The sequence below is a fragment of the Rosa chinensis genome, chromosome 6 (genome assembly GCF_002994745.2).
Source record: "Rosa chinensis cultivar Old Blush chromosome 6, RchiOBHm-V2, whole genome shotgun sequence".
Lineage (NCBI taxonomy): Eukaryota > Viridiplantae > Streptophyta > Magnoliopsida > Rosales > Rosaceae > Rosa > Rosa chinensis.
This window is the reverse complement of record NC_037093.1, coordinates 56,229,047-56,247,828: the sequence shown is the minus strand read 5'-3', so window position 1 is coordinate 56,247,828 and position 18,782 is coordinate 56,229,047. Positions and strand designations below refer to the sequence as shown.

The window sequence follows — 18,782 nt, the reverse complement described above, 5'->3', positions numbered from 1 at the left end:
TTGACCAAGACTCTGATATGAGGCTTGTGTCCCAATTTCCAATATGGGAATTGGATGAATGAATTTCACGTGCAGACCTAGAGCTAGGTTGCACGTGAGGGGGCGTGTTGGAGAGGAAAGATCCCACATTGGAAAAGTGACAAATAAAATATAACTTATAAGTGGGTGGATCTCACCCAATTGTACCGAGGCCTTTTGTGATTAAAACCCAACACCTAATGGGTGGTTAAGTTGGGACAGTATCGGTACAATGGTGGGCCACGGGCCACGCTTGTCGCTGTTTAACAATGAAGAATTTAGGATACTGTTTCCTCCGAAGAGCTGGACTCCAATAAGTTGTAGCTTGATTTATTTTGTGTTCCATCTAAAATATGAAAATGCCTTCTGCATTTGCTTTGGCAATTTGTTTTTGGGTGTCTGAAGTGACTCTGAACAACGAGTGAAATGAATCTTGTTACAATTCAAAAATGGAATCTGCCTTGTTATTAAAATAGGGGTTATGCTTACTTTTGTAGTCAATGCAATCCGACTATTGCGCTAATAGTTGATCATCAACTTGGCCAAAGGGTTGAAGTTCATCGGAGTTACAACCCTAGTCTTTCTTAAGTTCTCTCTGTCACCATCGATCCCCCTTGCTTCCTCATCATCATTGCAACTTCCGGACTCTGCATTATATTTCGTCAGCAAAATATAGTGACCATGTACTATTCCCTGCCTCCAGTTCAACAATGCAAGCTCTCTCTGTTCCTACTTATTCTTATACTGCCCTGTTCCTTCATTTGATCTATCTATTTACTAATTATTTGATAGCTTTTTGTTCAAACCTGTAAAGTATTAAATTCATACGAAATTGTACTTCGTAATTGAGTGGATGAAAATGGGCACATCTTTAATTTTCCAGTTGTGTTTGATTAAGTATTTACTTGAAATATATATTTCTGGGTGTGTATGAGGTACATAGTTGGATTTCTCGTTAGCGATCACCATTGGTATTATTCCATTATATCTTCAAAATCATGAAATTTCCACCTCATTGGATATATTAGCCACACTGTAACCATCCCTTCTTTTAAACCTATGATAATGCATTTCTCTCCATAGATAATGAATTAGAGACTCTTTAAGACTTTTGTCTCAGCTAGCTTTAGAGGGCAGAATTGTCTCACTTGACAGCACCAAGGCACCCATAGACCCCCAGGATTCATGTCCTGCTTTGAATTGGGACGTGGAAAGTCATGCTTTTGCAGTAAGTCATGTTAGAGTTTAGTCAAGTAGTTCATTTACAAGGTCAAATTTGGTTTGAACAGTTAAGGAAAGTTCAAGATTTTTTGTCTTTCCTTTTCCCACTAGGATTACGTCTTGCCGTTTCCTATTAGGATGGGTTTTGTACGTTCTTTATACCCTAGAAAGTCTCCATTCAGCAGCTAGAGCACAGAAACTCGGACTTTGCAAGGTGAAATAGTATAATTCCATAGGTCAATTTGGCTTTTGAATGGTTTATGAAAGTTTTCCGATTACTATCAGAACGGTTTGTTCTTTTTGTGTAAATACCCGTTCATTCTCAATATATAGCACAGAAACTCAGAAACGTAAGATATTGACAATAATGGATGATCATATTGCCATAGCGGAGAAATTGATAAAGAAAGCAAACAAGAAGTTGGATGGTTGGGGACTTATCGGTTCCAAACACAAAGATGTTGCCAAACTCTTGGATCAAGCTGCCAACTCTTACAAACTCGCCAAATCCAAGTATAAAGCTAGAGAAACATATATCAATTTGGCAATACATCATTTGAAGACCAAAACCAAACTTGAAGCCGCTGCCACAGCTTTTGTTGATGCTGCACATTGCTACGATATAACATCTGTTGATGAGGCCATTGATTGTCTAGAGCAAGGAGTAGATTACCTCTGTGAAATCGGAAGGCTTAACCCGGCTACAAACTTGCTATGAGAAAGCTGCACAACTACACAAGGAAATTGCGGAGCTATATGAATCCGAAAAGAACATTGTGAAGGCTGCAACATATTATCAGAAAGCGGCACAACTATATTATAAGGAAATTGTGGAGCGACATGAATCCGAAAAGAACATTGAGAAGGCTATGCATTTCTTCGAAAAGGCAGCCGAGCTATTCCAAAACAAAGAACTAACAGTCTCTGCCAACCAGTGTTATCAAAAAGCTGCTCAGCTTGCTGCACAGATTGAGCAATATTCCATGGCCATCGAAATTTTCAAAAAAATTGCTACTCGTTCGCTCAGCCACAGCTTGCTCATGGACGAAGCTCAGAGGCATCTCTTCAACGCTGGAATATGCCGGCTCTGCCAAGGAGATGATGTTGTTGCAATGGACATGTCAGTTATGCGATACGTGGACATGTACCCAATTTTCCTGATACATGGGAGACTGGGAGTGCAAATTCTTGACCTACATTAAAGCTCCACTAGTTCAACGAGACGTTGCTAAGTTCAGTGACGCGGTGAAGACATTACCACGGCTCGATTCATGGACGACTAACTTGCTTTCGAGAGTAGAGGAGAAACTGAAAGCCCCCAAGTCCGTGAGAACGCGATGGTCGACGAATAAGGTCGCAGACTTGACACCCGCCAGCTCCACCACTACTTTTGGTGACGGAGGAAAGCAAAGAGAGATGTGCACTGACTTGCAAAGATCACAGACAATCGTAATGCGCAGGTCACCGCCGACCGGAAGTAAACTCTTGCGGTCTAGTTCAATCAAAGAGGATATCAAAAAAATGGGAGGGAGGCCGGTGAATGGGATCCTCCAAACGGGACTGACCTTCAAATTAAAGAAGCCTCTCAATGGCCAGAGCCAGAGTCCAGACAGTGATTTTTCATTTTTGTGTAGTGATTGTCATAGTGCCACTGTTTGACCCAAAAAAAGAAATAATGCCACTTTTGTTTTAAATGATTATTTTATTTTAAAAGTATGAAAAATTATGGTTTTTTTCATTATTTCATAAAAGTGCAACATATCATTCTTCACTCTCATATATTTGAAGGATTGATAAAATTTGCAAAACTGAGTCGAGTTAGATTTTTGTAAAAATATCTTGTAAATTATTCCTTAATTGCATTTACATGGTCAGATTCTGATGTGGACTGTGGAATGGGTTAGGAATCTTCAAGACCCTCCCTAATTTAATTTTAATTTATATACGTTTCCCATTAGGAATTAGTTTTCCCTATTCCTATTAACTAGAGTTTACTAGCTCTACGCTTAAAGTCTTCATGCGGTGGAGCATAGAGATCAGTGATGAAAAGCTATTGAAAACAATGGGTGATCTTATTGTTAGAGCAAAGGAATTGGAAAAAGAATCAGAAAAGAAACTGGGTGGATGGGGATTTTTCTATTATAAAGAACCCGAATACGAAGAGGCTGCTCATCTCTTGCATGAAGCTGCTAATTGTTACACAGCCGCCAAATGCTGGGATGAAGCTGGAGCAACATATATCAAGTTGGCAGAATGTCATTTGAAGACTAAACTCAAGCATGAATTTGCTGCTAATTCTTACATATATGCTGCAATATGTTATCAATCTAAACAAAACATTGAGAAGGTTATCGATTCCTTGGAAAAGGCAGCTGAGCTCTTCGAAAAAGGACTAGAAACAGTGCCCGGCAACCAATGCAATCAGAATGCTGCAAAACGTTATAGGGAAATTGCAGAACGATATGAATCTAAACAAAACAGTGAGAATGCTATCGAGTTCTATGAAAAGTCAGCTCAGCTTTTCGAAAAGGCACAACTACTAATGTCTGCGAACCACTGCAATCACAAAGCCGCTCAACATGCTGCTCAGGTTCAACGATACTCCAAGGCTATTAAAATTTATGAGAAAATTGCAAGTCACTCACTCAACGACAGCTTGCTTAAGTACCAAGCTAAAAGATATCTTCTTGATGCTGGAATATGTCGACTCTGCAGGGGAGATGATCTTGATTCAATCACCAAGGCAATAGAGCGATACCGGAAATTGGATCCAACTTTGTCTGAAACATCGGAGTGCCAACTCTTGGCCAGCGTTGCACCTTCATTCCAGAAAGAAGACGGTGCTAAGTTAAAGATATTAGTCTCAGTAGTTATGGGCCAAGCCTCGTATACATGCACTCCCAAAATTACAGATTATACTTTGGTCGATGCCTTTTGTTCTTCATTACCACAAAACCACTAGCTTTCGCTAGCTGCAGCTCATATAGTGGTAAACTACACAAAAATACTCGGACTTGAGGAGGTATTTCAATTTAACAACCGTGTATTGGCTCCCATTGGACTTCTTATGTCAGGATACGGGTCAAATAACAAATATTCCTTTTTAGGTGGTCTATGAGCTGCTGCTCAATCGATTAGTTATGAAATACCATTAACTTTATGTGTTATGAAAATCTCTACGTGGGATTCATTGATATATAGACATAAACTTTTCTCTATTCTTTCCTTTTAGGAAAGCGGTGGAATGAATTGAGTAGTGTTAGATATTTTGAAACTTGAAAAACAAAAACTTCCTGAAGTTTACAGTATCATTCAATTTAGATGAAACTACCTCAAGTGCCACTTATGATTTTACTTTTTTATGCCTATTTCTAACTCCTGATGAGGGTAGTCTCGTCCATTTCATGCATAGTAGTCTAGGAATCAAACCCACGACCTCATTTGTGTAGGTATAAGGTTTATACTTGATGTGTTGGCATCCCTATACAAAGTACTGAAGAAGCCTACAAAGTTCATCAAAACTAATCTTGGAGAATTTCAGGTAATTGCATATCATGCATAATCAGTGGATTGCAACATGTGTTGCAATCCCCAAGTCTGCCCGAGTCAGTCCTAGTTAGCCCTATGTTTTTGGGAGTCCAATTTTGGAAAGTATCTTTTGATTTTTAGATTTTATTTTACAAAGATATTTTTCAACTAATAAAATCATGCTTTTGAAGTCCTAGGTGATTTAGGATTTGTTTATTTTAATTGGATATCTTTTATTAAAATATCTTTCCTAGTAGGAGTCCAATTAGGGTTAAGTCTTAATTGTTGAGAATTTATTTTCTTCTCAATATATTCAGAAAAGTAGCGTTGATTGTGTAGAGATTTTGATGCAAGAATTATTGTGTGTCTTGCTTGCTTAGGAAGAGTTCCATAGGAGTCCATGAAACACTTGTTCCGTGTCTAAGTGTTTCATTGTTCATTCATATACATGCGTTGATTCTCTGAGATCAGTAGAGAAGATTGGTGGTGCAAGTGGCCCACTACTAAAAAGAATTGCAATTGCTTCGGTTTTTTACTTTGGCAACAGTTGCCGTCGCAATAGAGACCCTATTGCTATGGAAAATGTTCGGTCGCGATTAAGCCTAGTTATTTGCGACGGAAAATATTTACCGTAGTAACTTTGTAATCAATTGCGACGGATTTTTATCTTGCCGTCGTAAAATATATTTGTATGTTTACTTTACCAAAAAAAAAAAAAAAAAGAGGAAAGAAGACTTGGCAACGCATAAACGTCACCGTATTACTCTTGGCGCTAATCCAAATAATCTTCCCTCTTTTTTTTTTGGGCAAAATTTCGTACTAACAAAACAGCCCTAATTCTTTTTCCCTCTTTTTCCCAAACTCCCAAACACAACCGCTCTGGATCTCTCTCTCTCTCTTGCCCAGTACCTCACCACTCTCTCTCTCGCCCAAAGTCCCAAACTGGAAATTTCTCAGCTCCGGAACCTCACCGTTCCCGCCGTTATGAACATTCTGATGGCCTAATCTTCTTCTCGCCGTCAGCTTACAGGTGACTCTTTGATTTTTAGCTTTCTGTGTAATTTGGCTCTTGGTTGTATTCATGTTCTGATTTTGGGTCTGTATGGGATAGAACAAAAACTTGAGGAGGGAGGAGCCCCCAAAACGAATTCGAATAAAAACCCCCAAAAAGATTCTAACTTTGAAATCAGAGGACTCCCAAAACCTATAAAGTTTCAGACTTTGAGTTTTCTTCGTGTATCTGCAACTCGGTACTGATTGAGTTCCACAAAATGATATAATTAATTTACAGCTTTCATTAAGATTTGAAAAATTGGAATTTTCAGATTGTATATTCTTTATGGTTTTATTGTCAATGATTTCAAGTTTAGTTTAAGTTTACAATGATAGCACATATTTCTCATAAAGAAATTATAGTATTAGTCAATCTTTTGATATTTTTTACTACTGCTCTTTGAAATATCGTAGAAAAATGTAATGGCTTGGTATATTGAAAGATGATAGTACTGCATATCATAATTTGTTTACAATGATACAAATTTTGTAATAAAATTTATACTGTGAACAAATTAGTTACTGCACAACAGAGCAACTGCAATGCGCGTTGTTATGGTTTCAACTTAATCATTTTTTTGAATGAAATTAGACAATATCATAGAAATGCATGATCTTATCCTTTACTATTCAACAGTCAACTTTTTTAGCCTATTTCAAGTGTTAGAATTGATTGAAGTTAAATGAAAAGTTATACTCCAGTGAAATGCATTTATAAGGACAATTACTAGATCATTACAATGATAGAATGCTGCAATTCTTTTGGTTTCTCTATTGCTAGAGAGCGTAAACTGAAAATCAAGCCCAGTTATAACTATTTCGTTGCTACTCCATGCGCCGTTTCGCATTTGAAGTTGGATTGCTTGCTTGAAGGTGAGCAAGTTGAAGTTGAGATATGGATACTCCATCACGCTTTTTTATTGAATTCTTGAGTTTTATGCAGAAATTGTGAGTTTCAAACCTATAATTATTGTTGAATTAAATGTAATTTGGTTGAGTTTTCCCGTACACATTACGCTTCTGCAAGTTACAGATTCTCAAGGTTTTTCTAATTTTTGAAACTTTACTGCCAGGGATATGGCATTGTTCTTATTAATACTGACGAGGCAGGTACCTTGATAGTCACCAATTTTCGGCTTCTTTTTCTGGTAAGTGATTCATAACCATGCAATTTTACCATCCATCTTCAATGTGCATTATTCTGGTCGTCATGTGCACCTGTGGGATAAAATTTTTGTTAGAATAGTGCTCTAATCCGTGTAACACTAACATCTAGAGTTTGATGCCCTGAGTTTGAAACAAAAACTCTTTCTATCTCTAGAGCCATAACTCGCATAAAGCTAGCTATTGACTGACCTCGGATGCTTATAATGAGAAGAAGAAGAATTATCAGAAGAGATTGGACATCTTTTTCTCTTGCCGTGTTATAAACAGGCGATGGCAATTCTTGCCCTATCATTTGCTAATTAAAAGAAAAAGAACTGTCTTTTTGCTTGAGAAAACTGTTCGAACTTAGCAGGTCTATGGTTAGGTGGAATACAGATTATGTAATTCACACACACATATTTATTATTTATTAAACCTTGAGTATAATGACACTGGTGGTTGTGTGCATTTGATTTCCCAATTATTGCCATTTTGTCACCTTAGCTTGTTTTATATGCTTCCTTTTTTTTTTATTTCAGAGTGAGGGAACTAGAAATGTTATTCCGCTTGGCACAATACCTTTGGCAACAATTGAGAAGTTCAACAAAATGGTAAGTTATACTGTCTGTATATATTTATGTACACTGAACTATGTTCTGGACGATACATTATTTGGTGGTCCGGTCTCAAATGTATTTCATGACTGGGTTTATTGATTTGGATGTCAGAATTGCTGTACGTTGTTGAGTTAGAATTGCTATATATTTTCAATTCCTTACTCCTTACAAATTGGGAGTTGAGGACAGAGAGCTTGTGTCGGTCCCTTTTGATAATTCCAAGCACTGCTGCTGCTGCATTTGCTTTGGGATTGGGCTTTTGCTGTTTTAAAAGATTTTAATTCGAGAGAGATAGACTTGGTAATCTTTTATGTTTAATCAATTTGGGAACTTTGTGATAGTCCCATAGCAGAGAATTTCGATGAGATTGGTGATGGATTTGTAGTTTAATTGTATTTCAAGTAATGGGTTGGACCCACCTTTGAATCATTATGAGTTCATCGTGTCTATGCAGTTCCATGTTTTACTTAGTTTATGTATCGATTACATATGTGATCATGTGTTTTATGCAGTAGTAGGTTTCTGTATGATCGAAAGAGCAGTATAGTTTAGTGATACTTGCTACATGATTCCCATTTTGGAGTCTGCAACTACCTTGGTAGTTTCATTCAAGCTTAGATTTTGAACCTAGCAACTATTTCTGTTAAGGTCTTTCATTCGTAAAAGGTAGTATTATTTTGATAAATCCGAGCAGAGTGCCACCACAGATTACATGTTGAACCAATGATATCTCTGATTTGAGCCTCGTTTTTCCATTTACATCATTAAGATAAGTTGGTGTAGCATGTAGGACGGAAGGTGAGGGACAAATGGATTTATTGGTGGAATCTGAACCTGGGTTCTAGCAGTGTATTGGTGATGTCCTAGCCTGCTTGCCATGTTGCTTGTGAAGTGAGATTTGTTATGACTTGGCCCTAATTGATTGAACCCTGTTGACTAGTATTGCTGGTTTGCACAAGTCCGGATCAGATTAGGTGATCAAAACTACTGTTAAGCTAGATGTCTAGTGTTCTATTTGATGCACAAGATGCATTAGTTGGTGTAGCTCATTTGCAGGACAACAAGCATCAGAATGTTGAGGACAGAGAGCTTGTGTCTATCCCTTTTGATAATTCCAAGCACAGCTGCCTTGCATGAATCACACTCGTAGCATCACAAGTAGTTCTAAGGTACTTCTATTTTTCTGAGTTTCAAAGTTAACAGCTATCACAAGTAGTTTTTGTTCCATTGTGGATGTACGCTTTGTTATTGCTGTAGGTTCTGGAGCATGCTTCTGTATGTCTCTGTGAATTTTTCATATTGGCTTCTTATAACTGAAGTTCATTCCATGTTTTCTTTGTGTATATGTACACAAAACAGGTGCTGATATAAGAATTCACCTCTGCCTCTAGCTGAAATAGGTAAACGCCAAGTTGACTTCTTTGATTGATTGTGTCATATTTATCTTGAACATGTATAAGATGTCATATTTATCTGGTATAATTAACTCTGGATACACTGGTTATATGAATTTGAACCAAGTAGCAAGTAAGATGAGTGAATTTGCTGGAAATCTGCAGAAACTGTCCTGCAGTACATCTTTCTTTGGTATTTCTTTTTCCTGACTTATTGACCTCCAAATGACCTGAATTTTTGATATGTTTTACTTCTGTTAGTTAGCAAAGGATCTGGAAAGTTTCATTACATTTTGACATAAAGTGAATGTTTTGTGAATTTTCCCAGTTTGGTCTGTAATAGAGAAAGTTCTAGAATTTTAAATGTTCCTCTGATTTTATGTTTTGATTTCAATGCCTTAATGTTTTTTGTTTTGTTTGTATGCACGAAAGAATATGTGCATTTTGTTGTCTATCTTGCTTACTGGACATTAAGCTAACATTGATTTTTCTATGTTTATATTATAGGTTCTCATGGCAAAAAGAGCAAAGCAAATGAAAGCAAGTGTAAAACTCACAAGTAAAATGGTGCACTTGTGAGTGCGGTTATAATTTTCAATACTTGTAAATGACAATAGATTTATTTTCATATTAGTGTTTGACTTTTTGTATTTGAATATGGTACGATGACTCAATGGATATTTTTAACTATATTTTTTATGAGTTAATGTTAATTTCCTATTTGATTTAATGGATGCAGATATTAATTACTTAACTATTATTATTAATTATTTGTTTAATTTTGTGGAAATGGGTAAAAAATAATAATGATAATAATAATAAAACAAAATTAGCGTTTGAAAATACACATTGCAACGGCATCATAGCCGTAGCAAATACCTCTACATGGGCTACCCTGATGGAAATTTTGCGACGGAAGCTTGCGTAGCAAATCGCCGTCGCAAAACAATAACTAATGCGACGGCAAGAGAAATCCGTCGCAATTACCTTTTGCGACGGCATTTTACCGTCGCAAATGGATCTTGTGACGCCACCTATTGCAATGCCAACATTTCCGTCGCAAAAGGCTTAATTTTCCGTCGCGAAAAGTTTTTTCCGACGCAAAAGCCCAATTTGCCTTCGCAAAATAGGCGTCGCAAAAGCAATTGTTTTTAGTAGTGTGGAGCGATATTTGCAAATCGTTCAAGTGAAGAAGAAGGTCAAGATTCAAGACAAGCACCTTTCTAGTGAGTCTAGAGATTGTAGCCGTGTAGAGAGCTATATGTGTTTGTAAAGAACCATATCCTTCATCAATAAGTTGATTGATTTTATTTGGGTTCTCAAGAGTAAGAGCCCCGCAGTGTTTTTAATCTCAAAATTGAAGTTTTCACTGCATAACCAAAATTGTGTTTTCTGTGTGAATTTTTTGATTTCTGCCCAATAAGGATTGCAACGTGTCTATCAATCTCCGAAACCTAGAAAAACGTTTCATCCAAGTATTTTCACTTGGCATCAGAGCGGGTTCTAAAACTTTTTAGTAGATCCGAGGACAGGATGGAACGTGAATTTGACAGAGCTGCTGGTTCGATAAATTGTCCCCTATGTTTTGATGGTGGAGATTACTCGCAATGGAAGATCATGATGAGGTTCAAGCCCAAGAAAAAGATACAAAATGTTGCTTTCTCTTCTGTTAAAATGAAAGAAGTAGATGATAGTGGTTCTGTAGATTTGGCTTTACTAACCAAAGAATTTAAAAAATTTCTTAAAAATAAAAACTCATTTGGTTGTACTTCAAAAAGTATATCTGAATCAAAAAGAGGGCAATTATCTGAAAAACATTTTGACAAAAACACCAAAGTCAATAATTTTGATCAAGAGAAAAGTGTTGTTGAAAAACCTAAATGTTTTGAATATGGTGGTATTGGTCATATCTCTTCTGATTGTGGAAACAGAAAATATAGCTCACAAAATAACAGGGCTCCTAAGTCAACTTGGAGTGACAGCGATGAAGGCTCTTAATCTGAGAATGAAGAGATACATCTTGCTCTTACTTCCTCTCTTAATATTGATTTTTTTGATGACTCTGACTTGGAAGATGATACTCTTGATGAAGAAACAAATGAAAAGTGTAAGCAATTGTATAATGCTTCAAAAATTGTTCTTCGAAAAAATAACAAACTTGAAGAAGAAGTTGAATTTTTAAGAGTGGAAAAGATGAAAATTGAGCAAAAATTTAATACTTCTTTAAAAGAATGGGAAAAAGAACGTACTGATCTTGTTGATAAGATTAAAGTTTTGCAGGGTGAGGTCAAATCTCAAGATTGGGACAAGGAGCATGATGAGCTTATTAACAAAATCAAAATTTTGTAGGTTGAAGTCAAGGCTCTGTCCACTCTAAATGTTTACTAAGCCCTTAAACACAGTTCGATTTGAATCACTTAGAAGCACCATTAATGGATGCTCTAAGTATTGATACTCTCACTTCGCTTGATCCATTTTGCATGAATTCATAGTGTATGATATCATATTAGCATAATTGCATTACGCTTTTTATTTCTGCATTTTGTTTTCAGTTTTCTGGAAAATCAGGATTGCATGTGTGGTTTGTATCCCTATATGTCTGACAGCAAGCGAATTGAACTTAGATTGACAGTGTTTTGATACTTTCCTTAAATATGATTGTGATGAGTCGAATAACATGTTTTGAATGGGTTCTTGCATCACTTTGTAATCTTGAGCATGAATAACATATTCTTTATCGATCACTTTGTATTCTCATATGCACACATACTCCTTTGTGGTGGTACGTATCCTCTTGGTTGGTTTGATTTTAGTTCACACATAGTCACATACTAAGTGAGTGAATATTGTTGTTGCCCCCTGTTAAAAAGGTACAAATATTTGGAGCAAGGCCAGGCTATTCCTAAAGTAAACAGGCCTTGGTCATGGTGAACGATATGAGGTTTGGGAAGAAAAGGGAATGGTTTGGTCACCCCGGTGGATTGTGAAACTATTGACTCAAGTTGATATGTCCTTTGGGATGTACTTGTTACATCTAGTACCCTAAAGTCAACTGACTTGGGAGTTGCTGGCATAAAACTTGTTACATGAGTCCTAGTTTTCTTGAAAAAAAATGTGAAAAAGTTTCATAGTTTGTGAGAGGCAAAAAGAAAAAAATATTATGTCCACACGGTGTCATAAGGGGAGATTTGAGTCGATTGTGATTATCTTTTTTCACTTCTTATGTGTGTTCTACTTTCTCTGATTTTGAGATTCTTACAAACCCCACTTTGAGCTATGTTCACTTACACAATAAAGGTACAGAATACTCAATCATCTTCTAGCTTACTTTGTTGTTGTCAAAATCTCTTCACTCATGTGACCTTAACTTATAACTTTCATGTTTGAGGATTGGTGTTAACACTCTTGTCTAAAAGTTATGCTTTTGTCTCTGTCATTTGTACAAGGATACAAACCCACTCATTGTGTGTTTGCATTTCATTCTTGCATCTTTCATACAATGATCACACTTAGGGGGAGTATTGATACTTGGACTATTTCCAACTGATTGATTCTACATAGCTTCCGCTACATAAGTTGCCTTTGTCATTCCTAGACAAAAAGGGGAAGATATTGGTGAATTTGATCAACTTGTGTTTTGATTGTTTAAATATTTTGATATCAATCTTGAAATTGTGTTGACACTCCTATGCCTTATCTTTAACTTGCTTTCTATAAGGTGTGTTGATAAGTGTTTCAGGATAGGCATATTGCGGATGGAATGTGATGATCTTCAAGTACTTGTTGAGGGGGAGTGTGCCTAAAATAGGATGTTTTGTATAGGAATGCCAAATGGAGAGATTGTAGGTATAAGGTTTATACTTGATGTGTTGGCATCCCTATACAAAACACTGAAGAAGCCTACAAAGTTCATCAAAACTAATCTCGGAGAATTTCAGGTAATTGCATATCATGCGTAATCACGGAATTGCAACATGTGTTGCAATCCCCGAGTCTGTCCTAGTCAACCCTACGTTTTTTGGAGTCCAATTTTGGAAAGTATCTTTTGGTTTTTGGATTTTATTTTACAAATATATTTTTCAACTGATAAAATCATGCTTTTAAAGTCCTAGGTGATTTAGGATTTGTTTATTTTAATTGGATATCTTTTATTAAAAGATCTTTCCTAGTAGGAGTCCAATTAGGGTTAAGTCTTAATTATTGAGAATTTATTTTCTCCTCAATATTTTCAGAAAAGTAGCGTTGATTGTGTAGGGATTTTGATGCAAGAATTATTGTGTGTCTTGCTTGCTTAGAAAGAGTTCCATAGGAGTCCATGAAACACTTGTTCAGTGTCTAAGTGTTTCATTGTTCATTCATATACATGCATTGATTCTCTCGAGATCAGTAGAGAAGATTGGTGGTGCAAGTGGAGCGATATTTGCAGATCGTTTAAGTGAAGAAGAAGGTTAAGATTCAAGACAAGCACCTCTCTAGTGAGTCTAGAGATTGTAGCCGCGTAGAGAGCTATATGTATTTGTAAAGAATCATATCCTTCATCAATAAGTTGATTGATTTTATTTGGGTTCTCAAGAGTAAGAGCCCCGCAGTGTTTTTAATCTCAAAATTGAGGTTTTCACTACGTAACCAAAATTGTGCTTTCTGTGTGAATTTTTTGATTTCTGCCCAGTAAGGATTGCAACGTGTCTATCAATCCCCAAAACCTAGAAAAACGTTTCATCCAAGTATTTTCAATTTGTAATAAGATGTCGCAACACTACTATGCTGCAGTAATCTGATGCCCGTACGGATCAATGGAAATGCAACAGCAGTTAGCTTCATTTATTCTACACACATTACATTTCTCCGAACCATCTATTAATCACATGAAAACTAAACCCCGGAACTCTAACGGTAATAACTCTTTTAGCCTAGAAATGAACCATTACAGCTGCCGTTGATTAGCTTTGCGATATGGACAGACCACAAAAGAACTATAGTAATCAATGACTGGTAATTTATACTCGAGTATTTGCCTCATGGCTTTCAATTCGCTGATCAAATTACTAAGAATAGAGAAGGCTAGGAGAGGAGAGGGTGGGGAGATCCTATTAAGTCGATAATATTTAGTACATACACGATTCAATCACTTGTCAGGAGTAGTCATGAGTTCCAACAGTGCAGTGTGCCACAGCCAAAAAGAACTTGCTTAAGTATAGGGAGCTATATCATTAGATACAAACTAGATGTCCCTAACTTGTTCACTAACATGAAGGACATGAATTAAAATGAGACAGTCGCTGCACACCAACAGAAAGCACACCAACTTCTGTTGGTGTGCCTTATCAAGGTACCTAGAAACGCACATTGCTTTCTGACGTGCTCAGGTATCAGTCTGGATAGAAGCTCAAAAGTTTCTCCCTTCAACTCTGCAAAAATGCATCATTTGTCATCATTATTCCAATCACATGGATATGCAATTCGAGAGAAATAAAACAAACCTTGAGGCTTGAAGTTGGAGAGAGGAGGCAGGGTCGTCCATTAGGGAGACAAGTATTAGACTCACGGAGTTGATCGAAGAATGAGTGGACTAATAGGAGCATAAAATGCGACGTTTATAATGTTTAACTCTCTACACTTTGTTTAGTTATTTCCTTTATTTTGTTCGTTTTAACTAATTAGTTTTTGTTCTTAGGTGTCAATTGGAGCAATTGAGAGAATTAGAGGCTTAATGATGTTTTGAAGGCACTAAAGATGCAACAAGGATGCTAGTGATAAGTCAAGGACGTCTCCTTGGCTAGAAAGACACAAGAAAGGCTCAAGAAATTCATTAAGCAAAAGGAATGCAGCAAAGTAGAATAGAAGGTTCTGAGATTGCAAGAGCAGTTTCGGTCCTATCACCAAGGAGCATTTTGGTAGTAAAAATATGTTTCAAGGATTGCAATGCTAGCTGTAGCAATTCTGGAGTCATCAGGAAACCATTCTGCCGTAAGTTTTGAATATTGACATCATTCTGGGAAAGTGACGCAAAGAGGAAGTAATCCTAATTCAACAAGGGAACTTAATATTATCAGAAGATTCAAGAAACATAAAGAATATTGTGGCAAATTCAACCCTGATTCAAGAAGGAAAAATCAAATCCTGAATCAACTTGGAAAAGGCATTGTCTACTGCAATGTGGGGAATCTTGCCATGATTAATCTCTAGCAGCCAATCAAAGTATTCTAATCCAAGTCTTTTCTTCCAAGGAAAGGAAAACTCAACCATATTGAAGTAGGAAGACTAGATGCGTGCCCTATATAAACACAAGTCTATACTCACAACTTACTTCAACACCAAATCGAAAACACCTCTATCTTCTCTCTACAAATTCGTCCAAGGCTCTAGCATTGTTGCTGTGTATTCACAAGGTTTTCAAGAAGAAGAAAATGGGAGGAGGAATGGAGGCAAACAAGAACAGGTTTGTGGAGAAGTGGGGCGCAGCTAGAGAAAATCTGGAGCACAACTTCCCCTGGACTCGCCGCAACTTTGCCATCATCGGAATCTTTGGCATCGCTATCCCCGTCTTAATCTACAAGGGCATCGTCCGAGAATTCCATATGCAAGATGAGGAAGCAAGCAGACCATACAGGAAGTTTCTGTGAGTACGGAGACAATGCTTCACAATAACTGTGGACTAGTCATAGAAAATTCTCTACGGGACCATAGATTCTACGTTTATCAAACATAATGTTATGCGAATTTGTGTTTTATTTTGGGTTGTATTTTTCTTTAAGAATACTGCGCAATCAATGGTAAACTTCTACTTTAATTTACTTTAAAAAAAAAAAAAACATTTTTCATAAGCTTAGTAATCGAAACTAGGATAATAAACTTGTCCTGACTCCTGAGCCTCTTTGGTGGTGAATTTCTAAGTCTCTAACCTTTCTCCATCTTATTTTCAAAATCTTATTAGAAATCTATTTTCTTTATTTTTCGTTTCTTCTATTCCCTTCTCTATCTCGCCATCTTTCTCTTTTTTACATTTTTCTTTAGTTTTAGGAATAGATTGTTTTGTGTGATTAACTTGTATACCGTCAGTCCTTGGCATCGAACTATCCTTAGCATTCAACGACTATATTACATTTTGTAAAGTTAAGTTGAGCGCTTAATTTTAGCGTATCATGGACACAAGCCTCAAACTGCAACTATAAAATAAAATAAAAATTAAACAATTACCTAGTTGATTTTTTTTTTTAATCAAAAGAGGACAACCCATTATATAGATTCAGCAAGCAGTACAAAAACGAAACACCCCTAAGGTCGATAGAAAGAATCATTTCTTAGAGTACCCTAAGAGTCCTATTCTAAAAACAAGAACCCAATATACCCCCAGTACACCCACTTTTTAGACAATTCATACATCTTTATTTCAAACAAAAACCAATAATCTCCGAAGCAAGAATAAAAAACCCTTAGAGATTATGATCTTTGCAACCTAACAAAAACTAAATGTTTTCCGGAAGAGGAAAGATTGTGGAACTGAAAATATGTAGGCAAGTACAATTTTTTTTTTTTTTTGAGTCTCAAAACACAATTGGAACTGCATTTGGTGTAGTTTATGAAGGCATTAAAGAGCTGATAAGCAAGAACATCATATACAGAAGCATGTTCAAGAACATCAAATCCATATTAGACTCCCTAAAACCAATAATCGAGCAGTTACAAGAATGCAACATGAAGCTATCTTACTACTCGAATGAGGAGTTGGAAAATTCAGAACAAGTAATCAAGAAATGCGAAGAGCTCGAGGGCAAGTGTTTGAATGATAGAAAACGGAACCTTTTTCAATAGTACAAGTACGCTAACATGCTTTTTGGTTGTGACTATTTGATTAAGGGACAATTGGAGATACTGAAGGTTTAGAATATAAGGGATGGGAAGAAAATGGCATATGCAATTCAAGATATTAAGACTTCATTGATCAATATAAAGAATTGCATGAGAAATCAATCTGCACAAAAAACACTTGAACTTCTACATCTGCCTCAACTTATAGTCGGAGTTGATATTCCTCTAAAAACATTGAATAAGAAGCTTCTCAAGGATGATGGTTACTCTTCGTTGGGAAATGGATACAAAGTATACACCACAGATGTGAGCCCCCGAATTTTTTTTTTAATTTTTAGAAGGTGTTTTAGGGAATCAGAAATTGAGAGATAATCGCTGTGTATTCTCATTGATAATAGGGGCCTCTTCATATAGAGGATTACAATGCATAGAGTTAGAATCATACAAGGAAAGAGAATCTCTAGATTCTTCTAATTGAACCCTATTACCACTAGGTCAAGTAACCTAGAGTTTGGATTAAACACAAATAGAGATATCCTTAAACACTCCCCCTTGTGTTGTCCAAACGCGGTGCTTCTCTCGTTGCCTCGTTAAAAAACCTTGCCGAGTAACAAAAACCCAGTGGGACAAAAAATAACCTCGGTCGAAGGGGAAAAAGAGCACAACACACCCTTCACGATTCGAGACGAACATGTAGACATCTCCCCCTGATGTCTGTGCCTCCCCCTGATGACTACGATCATGGGAGTTCAGATAATTTCCGCAAGCCAATTCCTGCCACATGTTTCTCAAACATGGATTTGGGCAATGACTTAGTAAACAAGTCTGCCATATTTTCCTCAGATTGAACCTAATTCACTTTGATCTTGAGGAACTTCTGTTGTTGCTGATTATGCTTGGTGTTATCGCTTTTGATGTAGCCTTGCCTCATTTGTTCAAAACAAGCAGCATTATCCTAAATGCTCGTAGGCTCATCTGTGGTAGACTTCAAACCACAATTGTTCGAACATGCGTAATTATGGATCCAATCCATATACATTCACGAACCACTTCGTGAAGAGCAATGATCTCTGCATTGTTCGAAGATATAGCGACTAAGGTCTATTCTGTAGACCTCCAAAATGTCACGGTCTTTTCCCATGGTGAACACTTGACCGGATTGGGAATGACCTTTATGTGGGTCAGAGAGATACCCAACATCAGCAAAACCTTCCAAAACACATGTCATTTTGGGATGGGGATAGTGGACGCAAGCCAGTGTTGGCGGCGTACCTGGTGTGTGATGGGTCTGAATCAATCATCTCTTTGTAGGGATAGAACAAGCCTATATCAATCATACATCTCAAATATCAAAAGATATCTTTTACACCAATCCAATGGCGTCGCGTTGGCATAGAGCTATATCTAGCTAACAAGTTCACAACATATGAGATGTCCGGTCTTGTGCATTGGGATAAGTACAATAATGCGCCTATTGTACTAAGTAAAGCACTTCTGCCTCTAGCACATCTTCGTCATCATCCTTTCGACGAAGAGGATCCTTTTCAGGATCAAGACTATGGACGATCATGGGGGTGCTTGAAGGCTTGACCTTGTCAAAATGCCTAAGCATCTATCGACACGATGCTCAAGTTCTAAACCGAGACATAATTGTGTTCTCCCAAAATCCTTCATCTCAAACTCGGATTTCAAGTGTTCAGCGGTTTCCCTTAACTCTTTAAGGGCTTCTAATGAAGATCATGTCCAACATGAACCGCGATAGAATCCGAAACTTGTTATAGAAACGCATGGGCATATCCCTTCCCAATCAAGTAGTCACTTTAGTGAGCGTTTCAATCTTATTGTAAACGGGCCCCGTGATCTAGAGCCTCTTGACTGGGGTAAATAAAGTTCACTATGAACCTTCATGTATATTCTGTATCTAGATCCCCATAGAGATACGTAGTGACCACATTTGTAAGTTGCATGTTCAGTTATTCGGAAACTACCAAACTGA

At 37.0% G+C, this 18,782-nt stretch overlaps 3 protein-coding genes and 1 long non-coding RNA gene across 4 annotated transcripts; all 4 read left to right on the top strand.

Annotated features, from left to right (window-relative positions):
- The first annotated feature begins 1,606 nt into the window (after window positions 1-1,606).
- Window positions 1,607-2,441, top strand: LOC112171622 (alpha-soluble NSF attachment protein 2). The gene is made up of 2 exons (XM_024308782.1): window positions 1,607-1,903; window positions 2,022-2,441. Exons 1-2 carry the CDS (start codon window positions 1,607-1,609, stop codon window positions 2,439-2,441), a joined length of 717 nt encoding a protein of 238 aa, XP_024164550.1.
- Window positions 2,442-3,301: 860 nt separating this feature from the next.
- On the top strand, window positions 3,302-4,201 carry LOC112171621 (alpha-soluble NSF attachment protein 2). Its single transcript, XM_024308781.1, has one exon. The coding sequence runs from the start codon at window positions 3,302-3,304 to the stop codon at window positions 4,199-4,201; it is 900 nt and encodes a 299-aa protein (XP_024164549.1).
- A 4,490-nt stretch (window positions 4,202-8,691) lies between these two features.
- LOC112169786 lies at window positions 8,692-9,625 on the top strand. The gene is made up of 3 exons (XR_002924869.2): window positions 8,692-8,752; window positions 8,943-8,983; window positions 9,485-9,625. It is a non-coding gene; the product is annotated as an uncharacterized LOC112169786 (long non-coding RNA).
- Window positions 9,626-15,278: 5,653 nt separating this feature from the next.
- Window positions 15,279-15,600, top strand: LOC112169791. Its single transcript, XM_024306854.2, has one exon. The coding sequence runs from the start codon at window positions 15,385-15,387 to the stop codon at window positions 15,598-15,600; it is 216 nt and encodes a 71-aa protein (XP_024162622.1). The 5' UTR covers window positions 15,279-15,384.
- The last annotated feature ends 3,182 nt before the right edge of the window (window positions 15,601-18,782 follow it).

Excerpts from the sequence above, each read along its gene's own strand:
- LOC112171622 (XM_024308782.1), top strand. The coding sequence starts at position 1,607 with ATGGATGATCATATTGCCATAGCGGAGAAATTGATAAAGAAAGCAAAC. Across the intron at positions 1,904-2,021 it reads TTGATTGTCTAGAGCAAGGA|GCTGCAACATATTATCAGAA; the intron begins GTAGATTACCTC and ends AACATTGTGAAG.
- LOC112171621 (XM_024308781.1), top strand. The coding sequence starts at position 3,302 with ATGGGTGATCTTATTGTTAGAGCAAAGGAATTGGAAAAAGAATCAGAA.
- LOC112169791 (XM_024306854.2), top strand. The coding sequence starts at position 15,385 with ATGGGAGGAGGAATGGAGGCAAACAAGAACAGGTTTGTGGAGAAGTGG.